General features: G+C 42.7%; 1 protein-coding gene across 1 annotated transcript; it reads left to right on the top strand.

The window, feature by feature from the left end:
* Window positions 1–864: 864 nt before the first annotated feature.
* LOC140998359 (potassium voltage-gated channel subfamily A member 3-like) lies at window positions 865–2415 on the top strand. The gene has a single exon (XM_073468624.1). It carries the CDS (start codon window positions 865–867, stop codon window positions 2413–2415), a length of 1551 nt encoding a protein of 516 aa, XP_073324725.1.
* The last annotated feature ends 8989 nt before the right edge of the window (window positions 2416–11404 follow it).

The raw sequence follows: 11404 nt of genomic DNA, 5'->3' as shown, positions 1-11404 counted from the left end.
CTCAGTTTCTGTTGGAAAAGTGGAGCCATGACTGGTGACAGAGGTGTTTTTTTGCAGACATGCAGCACAAAAGATCATATTTCTCCTGGATGTCTTGTTTTTTTTGCTCTTTTCTTCTTAAAGGTGCAGTCTGTAGTTTTTGGAAAGAAACTGTAATCAGAAGAGAAAGGGTTTTTTTTATGCTTTAACAAATTTTTTGTTTGTTTTCATGACTTAATAAACTGAATAAACAAACTGATCTTAAAGGCAGGTTTCATACTGTTTTACTTTGTTTATATGTGGCGGACCCTGCCACCTTTCTAGCTTCAAACAGTGTTCTGGGGACCTTATTTTCCTCTGAGAACAGCTTGTTTATTCAGTTGTGGAATAAATACATATTTCTGAGTTTGTATTATTACTTCAATAATATTGTAAATATCAAAATTCTGAGATTGAATTTCTTCTCCAAAACTACATAGTGCCCCTTTAAGTTAACTCGATATAATTCGGATGAGGGCTGCGCTTCATTAACATCTGTGCAAACTCTCAGAGAAATAATCTAACAGGTGTGGGTTCATTATCCTCAAGTGTTTTTGTTCCATGAAGGTCTGTGCTCGACATTAAGTGTCAAGTTAATTTCCGACTGGGCGGGTTGTGGACGTATGTCAGACATATGCGCGCCGTGGGCGGGTGTCGACGTGTTTGTAAAAAAAAAAAAAAAAAGAAAAAGGCAGAAGGGAGAGCAGCGCTTCAGTGTGTGGATGCGCGCAGAGGGGTGATGGTTAGAAGAGATGTGAGTGGCGTCGGCCTCAGCTCTCCAGAGCTGTAGGCTTTGGCTGGGAGAGGCGTGGCGCACTCTGCACCCCAAGACCGAAAACCACCTGTATGGATGACCAGACCTACAGTGTGAACCAGCCGCCCTCGTCCGCCAAGCAAAGGGGCAGGAACGCGACTGACAGCCGGGGTTATGCCGAGGTGCAGGAGGGCGTCATGACGGTGGAAAACATGCTGGAGGAGTCCGCCGTGCTCTCGGCGCCTCACCTGTCGGTGGATCGATACGAGCTCAGCCGCCAGGGATGCTGCGAGAGGGTGGTGATCAACATCTCGGGTTTACGCTTCGAGACGCAACTCAAAACTTTCAACCAGTTCCCAGAGACGCTGCTGGGGGACCCGAGGAAAAGGATGCGCTACTTTGACCCACTGAGGAACGAGTACTTCTTTGACAGGAACAGACCCAGCTTTGATGCCATCCTGTACTACTACCAGTCAGGGGGGCGCATCCGGAGACCTGTTAACGTGCCCATTGATATTTTCTCCGAGGAGATCAGGTTTTATCAACTCGGAGAGGAGGCCATGGAGAAATTCCGTGATGATGAGGGGTTTATAAAAGAAGAGGAGCGCATCCTGCCCAAACATGATTTCCAAAAGCAGGTTTGGCTTCTGTTTGAGTACCCTGAGAGCTCGGGGCCAGCGAGGGGAATAGCCATCGTCTCAGTGCTTGTTATTTTGATTTCTATTGTTATTTTCTGCATGGAGACTCTGCCCGAGTTTCGGGACGACAGGGAAGCCACAGTGGCTCCCGCGGTGAACGGCACCGCTCCACATGTGCACAGCCCATTCACAGACCCCTTCTTTGTCATAGAGACTCTGTGCATCATCTGGTTCTCCTTCGAGCTGCTGGTCAGGTTCTTCGCCTGTCCAAGCAAAACTACCTTCTCCAAAAACATCATGAATATCATTGACATCGTTGCCATCATCCCCTACTTTATCACTTTGGGGACCGAGCTGGCCGAGAGGGAGACCAACAACAGCCAGCAGGCGATGTCCCTCGCCATCCTGAGGGTGATCAGACTAGTGAGGGTCTTTCGCATTTTTAAGCTGTCACGACACTCAAAGGGACTTCAGATATTGGGACAGACCCTCAAGGCCAGCATGAGGGAGCTCGGCTTGCTCATATTTTTCCTTTTCATCGGAGTTATTCTCTTCTCCAGCGCGGTTTACTTTGCAGAAGCAGACGACCCCAGGTCCAGTTTCACCAGCATCCCAGATGCGTTTTGGTGGGCAGTGGTCACCATGACCACAGTCGGATACGGAGACATGCATCCGGTGACCATAGGTGGGAAAATAGTGGGGTCGCTGTGCGCAATAGCAGGCGTGCTGACCATTGCCTTACCCGTGCCAGTGATTGTGTCCAATTTCAACTACTTCTACCACAGGGAGACTGACGGGGAGGAGACGCCACAGTACGTGCACACTAGCAGCTGTGAGCACCTCCCCTCTGAGGAGCTGAGGAGGTCGTGCAGCTCCTCGTCCCTCAGCAAGTCTGAGTACATGGTGATAGAGGAGGGCATCAACAGCGCGTTCAAGCAGCCCAACTTCACCACCGAGAACAACCAGAACTGCGTGAACATCAAAAAGATCTTCACAGACGTGTAAATGAACTCCAGAGCGGATCATTTATGGAGCATGAAGACATAGTAGCTATAATATTATTTTTATATATAGCCAATCGTAACGTGTCAGTCCATATCTGTGGATGAGCGCTGCGTAAATGTCCGTTTTAACAAGTCATTGAAGCAAAAGAGAAGTATGACTCTGCTTGTTCATATATTTCGAGTATTTCTCAGAGATGAAGAAGTATTAATATGAGAAACAAAACATTTAATTTAAAGTTCTGGCTTGTTAAAACAGATATTTACGCAGGGTATAGCGCCACTCGATGCCCACATATCTTGATGTTAATGCGAAAGTTGTTGATGATTGGGATACACGTGTAGCATAGTCGACTGTATTGCATCTACCCGCCGACGTCTTTGTGCTTCGTGGAGAGAAAAAGTTTCATTGTCCAGTAATGTAATGAATAGACTATGGTAATCTATATAGCCGAATGCCTGTTTTAGGTTATATTTAATATCATAACCTGTCGAGATGTTGGACTCTGAGTCTTGTTCAGATTAATATTCAGGTAATAGCACGCTGAGTGGTGTAGATGGAAAAACGCTTATCATGAACTTATGAGTCGAGCTTTTTCGTAAAATTGTATTTTTATTCCAGAACTGCCTATATAGCCTATATTAAATAAAACGCAAATAAAACAAAACATCTCATCATAACCTTCGGCTAAACATCACACATCATTTCTAATTGCATCCAAAGCGAGCAGGAGGGTGCGTGTGTGTGACACGAGAAGTGTGACAACTGTGTGTCTGAGTGTGTGCGTGAGGTTCGATGACAACAGGAGGAAAGGAGGCAGCACGTGCACAACGTTGCAAGCACGTCCCGCCTCCTCGGATGCAGTCTCCATGACGACGGTGGTTTCCTGGGTAACCCCCCTCTAATGTTGCCATGGGATTGTGTTGCTTTCTCACAAAGACTTTCCAACCACCATCACCTGTGTGTGTCTGGAGGGGGGGAAAGAGGTCAACACTGCAGATGCATGTTTTTAATATTAACTAATTAACTATTTATTAATGATAATCAATTCTTAAAAGTGGTTAAACTAATATCAATCAGCACTATTAGTCCACAAGGCAAAGTTAATCTTCAGGCAGCTGGATGGCAGACGCGTAGAAATATGGTTTTAAAAATTATGAAAAGCTGCCGCAGCCTCGCTTTTGTTCCACTAAGACCTCCTGAGCCGCTCTGGTTTTCAGAAGTCAGCTCCTTTCTCTGAGTTGGCATGCCAACTAGGTTCTGACGTCAGCTACCTTTCATCCCCTCCAGCAGACACTCACATGTGTTGCTTTCAGCACAAAGTGGCTCAGAGCCGAAGTGTCGCAAACAAACTCAAAAGGCTCCATTGAGAAATTAAAGGGGCTCCATGTAGTTCTGTAGAAGAAATTCAAACTCACAATGCACTATTTACGATATTCATGAGGTAATAATACAAACTCAGAAAAAATTGAAATAAACACTGAATAAACAGCTGTTTGCAGAGGAAATAAGGTCCCCAGAACACTGTTTGTTTATATGACCCTGCCACCTTTCTAGTTTCGAGTCGAGCCTCTACTTTCATAATGTGCATCACTATGTAACAGGTGTTATATAAATATATATTTTTATATATTTATTATAAAAATATACACTCCAGTCAATCAGCAGACATTCAGGTGCTACTGCTGTAGCAGCGTTATTTTAGATCACACTACTTTGCTCGTCATGACCCGTCCTACTCTGCCTCTGATTGGCTACATCCTGCTTGTTAAGTAATGCACATGTGCAACTCTCACCAAAGTTTGAACAGAAGCGAGATGTCTCACTCTGTAGCTAAAACGAAGCGTTCAAGACACAGTGTGTAAAGGGGTGCTTCACCAATGCACCATATGAGAAAAATAATGTAAATAAATTAGCATTACATGACCTCTTTAAGGTCAGTTTGCTTATTCAGTTAATTCAGTCATGAAAACAAAGAGTTTGTTTATTTAGTTTGTTTCAGCATTAAGATCTTTCTCTTCTGATTAAAATTTCTTCCCCAAAAACTACATAGTGCACCTTTAATTACAGGGCTCTGATTACTACTCAAGACTTGAAATATGGATTAGAGTTTTTCCAAGAATACACTTACTTTTGTTATTCTTCGGGCTGCGACTAATGTTGATTATTTTCTCAATTACTGATTCATTTTTTAATCTAAAAACTGTCATAAAACAGTGAAGAATGCCTGCTGTAAGTCCCCGGAGTCCAAACTGACATATTCAAATATCTTCGTTTGTTCAATTGATAATCCAAAATCCAAGAGTATTCACTTTACAATGATTTAAAACTAAGAAATGCAGCAAATATTCATATTGGAGACACTGGACCCAGAAAAAATTGGGGCATTTTTGCTTTGAAGATGCACTTTGTAGATTTGGGGAAGATCAGAAGAGAAAGATCTTCACTGACTTTAGTTTATTTCAGTCATTTTCCAACTTATAAAACGCAAATACAGCTTCTACATACTGGCTTCAGAAAACAAATCAAACAAACAAACTAAACAAACAACTGACTATAAAGGACAACACAATTTCATACTGTTTTACTTTGTTTATATGTGGCGGACCCTGCCACCTCTCTAGCTTCAGACAGTGTTCTGGGGACCTTATTCTCCTCTGAGAACAGCTTGTTTATTCTGTTATGGAAAAGAAAGAAATTCTGGGTCTGATTTTCTTCTCCAAAACTAAATAGTGCCCCTTTTAAAACAACTCAAAATGATTCATTAATGATCACAATTGTTGTGTACATCTATTAAACAAACACTAATTTCAGGTCTAATTGGAGTGAGCGCTAGCATTGCCATTTACTAATGTAAATCAATAAAAAAAAAGGGCAGTAATTATAAACTACTTTTTGCAACATTAAGAAGTTTAATTGATGTCATATTGCTGCTGAACTGTAGGATTAATCATGCTTGAGTTCAGCTGAGCTGTGCTGCTCATTCTGAACACAGCTCAGTACTGCCCTCATGTGGATCAACACAGTTATTACAGTTGGAGAAGAGTTTACTACTGAGCTGATAATATTCAGTCCCTTGTGAGACTTTAAGTCTGAAGACTGAACATATTATTGCGCCTTTATAATTATTTATTTGTTCTGACTGCCTGGACTGTAATAAGACTGTGAGTCATCTTTAACAACTCAAAAACATACCAACACTATTCATTTTGTTTTATTAGCTTAACACTTCATGATTCATCCTGATTCTATAAGAGCTACTGGTAAACACGACCCACCAAACACCACCACACAAAATAACGCATAACTTCTATTTTTATAGAGTGTTTAGTCCCAGATTTGGCCATGTGACCGGTCAGGAGACTACCTTAAAAAGGCTAAAAAAAAGGCTTTTAGTCTGACCCATAATTCTTCTGTGTCCCAGGAGACAAAGCGAATTACAGTTTGTGAGCCAGAGTGCTAAAAAAAACTCATCTTACTTAGAATTTGCATGACTTTGAAGAAGCACAAAAATGGACATGAAGGTTACTTGAAATTCGCTTTGCCGTACGCTTTTGTAGGATCACATGAAAGCTCACGTTGTCTCAAGGCCTTAATAAGAGCCAGCCCTGTGCATTCCCCAAACAAACCCCAAAATACTCACAGAGCGATTTCCTAAAACCTAATCTGGCACTCGTATTCATAATATACTGTACAGGTATTTTGAAAAGCATTTGTTTGGTGAAGTCTATTATCTTGTTCTTGATGACAGTGATTTAAATGTCAAACTTGACAAAAACCGCATCTGATTTGTGTAAACAAAGGCTCATTTCTTCCACAAATGTGTCGTGAGACCTAACAAAACACTTTAGGAAGGTAAACACAACATTAGAAGAGGAAACAGAAGGCTAACATATAATATGACCGTCCACACAGGATCATTTTAAAGTGATTTAACCCTTCCTTCAATGTGACCCTTCTTTGCTGAATGTTCAGTTGTACACGCTGAGCGACGACGACCTCACTCCTGCTGGCCTGATAGCACGCAGCCAACAGCTCCAGGTGCTCTGCCTCAGAACTGCTGACTGGTTTTGTTCCCTCTGTCTCCTCTGGACTGGAACACAAGTCCTTCTTCAATGTATTTTTAACCAGGGGGAAATGAAAACGTGCCTTCGAGTTACCCAGCGCTGTTAATCATCCTCTTCACTGCTGGCAAGGGACACCTGCAGTTCAGCCTGTCTTGTTCTGGTTTGTGGAGAGGCAAGAATAGGCTGAGATGCTGTGGCCTCATGAGGAGATTAAAGTTGCTTTTGCAGCATTTAAATTAATAGAAGATCAGTCATCTGTGTTTACTCACCCTATCAGGAATGCAGGAAGCTTATTAGATGGGATTAATTACCAAGACATGATGACATATTTATTAAAGAATCAGGACTTTGCTGTGTCGACTGCGGTGAAAAACACTCTTTTATACATTTTTTCAGTAAACTGTCTTCATGAGTTGTTTGTTCCATATAGAAGTATCTAAAGCTGGCACTAATCCATATTTCTGTCTCAAAAATGGGTCAAATGTTAATGTGTAACATGCATTTTTTTTGCATCTTTCAGCTCATTATTTTGTATTTCTGTCCTACAAGCTCTGCTTTTAATGATAATGTTTCTATGCACAGCAGGCAGGTATTGTGAAGGTTGACCTACCTACCCAGTATCACGCATCAGAGACAAAGGTTAGCAGCTGGCTGGTGAACACACTGCAGCGTAAAGCGGCAAAAGATGAAAACAGAGCTTAAAGGAGAGTGAATGATGGACTCGGATTCATCACAACACCTGACTCGTGCAGATGTTGCTCAGTTTCTACTAGGTGTGTCAACAGGTAACAGTTTGCTGACATGTTCAAACTTAAGCACGATATGATATCGGCATGTTGGTGTTGTTCCTGGAACATCATAATTCATTTTGCTCCAGGGTCATTGTTGCAACCGACAAATAATTTTTTTGTAACGTCATAGCTTTGTGACTCAGACGTGGGAGAACTTATCCTTTCAAATGCGTGGTTAACGCTGTGAAAGGGTGTATTCTCACCCAAACCATCTTTTCTCAAACCTAACCAAGTATCTTGCCTAAACCATATGCTTCAATCAGGATATGAACCCTGAGCTCCTGCGTTAGGGTCTTGTACAACAACATAGTGTCACCAATACGGCGATATCAGATGAACCAACAACTTTATAATCTGATAATAATCAATGCAGTTTTTCCAGTTTGTTCCTCTGCTGCCAAGTGGCCAAAAAGTAATGCAGCTTGTAATTTCTCTCATCTTGGTTAGTTAGTTCTTGATTTAAATAAAAAATTTGCCAGTTTCAGACAATTTTATGAAGATAAAGTTTTTGTACATCTGCTTGTCTTAAGACATTAAGACTCGAATAAGCTTTATTGGTACGAATGTTGAAGTTTGATCACTGCCAAAGCAAAATTACATATTAGTCACTGATAATGTTTAGAAAAAAGAAAAGAAAACTAAATAGATAATCACAAGTTAAGAAACACATTTTAAACATACGCACTCTTAATCACATTCAGTCCAGAGCTTGTTTCTTGTATGTTTATGACAATAGCCAACATGTTGCAGCTAATACTGCACACTGACTTCTTTACCCACATAAATAGGGCAGTTTCTAGGGATTGGGGAGACGGATTAACCCAGGAAATATTCTGTATTTTTTTTTTTTTTCAAGAAAATTTCTCTTAAATCCTTAAATAATTCTCACAGCATAGTAAGAAGTGATAATCTGTCTAAACCTCTTATAACATTAGCTTCTTTTGTTAAATTTTAAAGCTATTTTATGTGACAAATGGTCATTTTAGTTTAGGCAATTTATCGCAGCATTGTTTTGTTCCTACAACATTGATATTAATGTTGCTCCAGGACCAAAGAGAGACAGTCCACACTTGGAGTGAGCCGTTATGGCTGAATAGGATCACTACACGGTTTTTAATTCAAGAGACTGGGGTTTGCATTCAAATTATAACACATTGTTATACTGTTTATTATTATTCCATCTTTTTTTGTGACTTTTTTGCCACTGGTTAGGTTTAGTAAAAGATGGTTTTGGTTAAAATTGACCCTTTCATTATGTTAACCACATGTTAGAGATGATAACTTCTCCCATGTTTGTATTTTTCCAAGTTGCTAAGCTATGACATTACAAAAATGTGATTGGTGAGTTGACATGTTGCTCCTGGAACAACATATAATCATGACACTAACATGACAATATCATATTGTGCACTTCTGGCACAAGGAACACAAAGTATGTGGACAAATACAATGACTAAACAATGGGTTTAACATTTAGAGTCCTTTAAATCAGGCGTGCTGTACTGAAACTCAGGAATTGAATTCACACAAGTATTGAAATTTTAAAGATATTAACCAGCTCTAGTGATGAAATAGTAATTACAGAAGATTTGTGAAAAGAGATTTAAAGCAGGATGCAAACATGACTTTAATAAGTGTGTCTGTTAGTTTTAAAACGTGTCGATGTGTCTAACTGTCTCACTGTCCCCTTGTGAATGTCTGAGTGTGTGTGTCTGTGTGTGTATGAGCATGCTCGAGTGCTGCACAGCTGTAAGATGGTCACAGCTGGTACGCCTGAATGCACTCGGCTGTGAGAGCCTGGTCATTAGAAAACAGAAAAGACCGGAGAGGACGTGCACACACTCGGAGTCAGAGTGAATACACTCACATTCATAAGCTCGCATGCATGATACACAGGACCACACACAGATGCAGGAAACCGCAGGCAGCTCCACAGCTGGTTCTCTCTGCCACCGCCGCTCCAGGCAGACGTGAGGTTGGGAGATCAGGATCATGCTCCGTGGTGGTTGGGGGTAGAGGGGACCCCGGGCTTCCCCTCCCCTCCCTTCTTCCTCGCTGTCCTCCTCATGCCACCAGTCGCCACATGAGAGGAGTGATGCCTCGCAGCAGCGTGCTACCTCTGATGATGCCCAGCACGGCAGCACGGGGAGTGTCTGCCAGGAGAGGCGCCGCTTGTCACGCTTGAACTTTACCTCATGTTCATGTCACGTCGGTGAAGAGGAGAGGGGAGGCAGAGGCTGCATCCGGTGTGATTATTCACGGCACAGCTCCTGTGCTGATGATATTTTTATGTGGTACAGTATTTGCCCTAAAACTGTAACTCAGTGCTGCCAAAAATAGAAAAAACATGAGACACATTTCCGTTATTTCTCAGGGTGCCATTCATCCATCTGCTCTTTGGAGAGCATGTAATGGCACTCTGGGGGCTATTCATAAAGTTCACTTTGCTGCATCAAGACTCGTGGCTTTCATGAGACAAAGGAAAGGAAGCCCAGAGAGTGTGTCAGAGAAAGCATATATCCCCCCACCCACGCCCCAAAAGGAGGTCGTACTAAAGCTAAATCAGCTCCAAACAGACAGCAGCACCATATGTTGCAGATTGTGTCACAAGGAGAATAATAATACACACATTACACTTCTACTAATCACTAATTCATCATTAAGTAACACAGCTGACTGCAGGAAAACCAAAAGTGCTTTGTCATCGTGCTCTAACTTTACCTGAAATATCCCGGCGGCATCAGAGACGCTGTAGGCGTGATGTCACTGCCCAGCCTCCTCCCACTGCTGCCCCTAGAGATGGTCTCCGTGGCAACTGAATGAGGCTGAGCAAATGCACCCAACTACAGTGGCAATGCTGACTTCGGACAATTTCTTTCGATACTCCGGTGCTTTAAGGCACTTCCCCGGAGTCTGTTTATCTGAAACCTTTGACAGAAAAGATTAATATTGATGAGAAAAGTCAGATGTGTGAGAAGTTTTTTTTATGTGTTGTGACCCTGGCTCATCCCTCAGGTGTCGACCACTCATCAGACTGCCACATGAAGCTGAGGCAGATATTTTGGTTCCTTGAGTCTCTGGCAAACAAAAAAACCAGAGGATTGCATCATCGGAGTGACACAGTAGCTGTCACTGTAAATCCCACAAGTCCCACAATGTGCATCTGTGCTGCAGCAAACAAAACACTGCAGCCTGTTCTTTCTCTAACGCTGTCGAGGCAGACCTGAATATGTGTAGTGTGTTTGAACGATGTCGTGCACTTTCCCCAAAACCAGGCTTTTGCTAAAATATTCAGGGGTGGAGCGATGTGCTGCAATAAGTCGCTGCTGCACGCAATGCATAAAGTAAACCCCTTCCCCTTGACAGAGACTGGCTGTGAATGTTAAAAGCTCATTGTCACAGACACACAATCCCATTTATTTTTGCTCTCTCCCCCTCATACAGAAGGTGTCTCATTTCTACCGTGACCTTGGTGTAATATAGCTGAGTGTTCCTGCAGCAAGCACTTACCTTGACTTGGATTTCAGTCACTCATACAGACACATTGTGTATCGCATGCAGCAGAAGGGGATCCCTGCAACAGTGACACTGACTCACTCACTCACTGACTCACAGTCCTTCTCTCCAGCATCAGGACGGCTCGATGAATTGGGCGAAGCCTCGACGGCCGTACAGTAAAGTGTGCATGTTTCTAACTTTTGACTTGCAGATCAGCAGCATGAGTCAGCGCAGCAGAGACACGGTTATCATGTGGAAAATGTCTACAGATCCGAGTTGAGATGGTGAGCTTGTGTGTACAGATTTCTGTGAGGCTCAGTCAGATGCAGCTTGGCAGTATACCGCAGTGGACCAGTGTCCTTGTGTCTCACCCGGTGTCTGGCTCTTTTCCAGCGTCTGCCCTCATCCTGCTGGGCCTTAATCTGACGAGCACGACTCGCTCTCCTTCCCCTCTCCTCCCTCTCTCTTTGCACAATGCTGTCTCTTCCCTGTCCCGCCCTTCTGCATCTCCACCTCTTTCTGTCTCTGACAGATGTACTGTCAGCTCCAGGGGACACAGAGAAGGACAGAGGGAGCTGCATTGTTAAACATTTGTGCAGCCACTCTTTTTATTTAATGCCTCCACTTTCCTGTAGC

Source organism: Pagrus major, chromosome 6 (genome assembly GCF_040436345.1).
Source record: "Pagrus major chromosome 6, Pma_NU_1.0".
Classification (NCBI taxonomy): Eukaryota; Metazoa; Chordata; class Actinopteri; order Spariformes; family Sparidae; genus Pagrus; species Pagrus major.
This window is presented reverse-complemented; position numbering and strand designations above follow the sequence as displayed.

What these genes read in the sequence shown, in the direction of transcription:
- LOC140998359 (XM_073468624.1), top strand. Translation starts at nt 865, where the DNA reads ATGGATGACCAGACCTACAGTGTGAACCAGCCGCCCTCGTCCGCCAAG.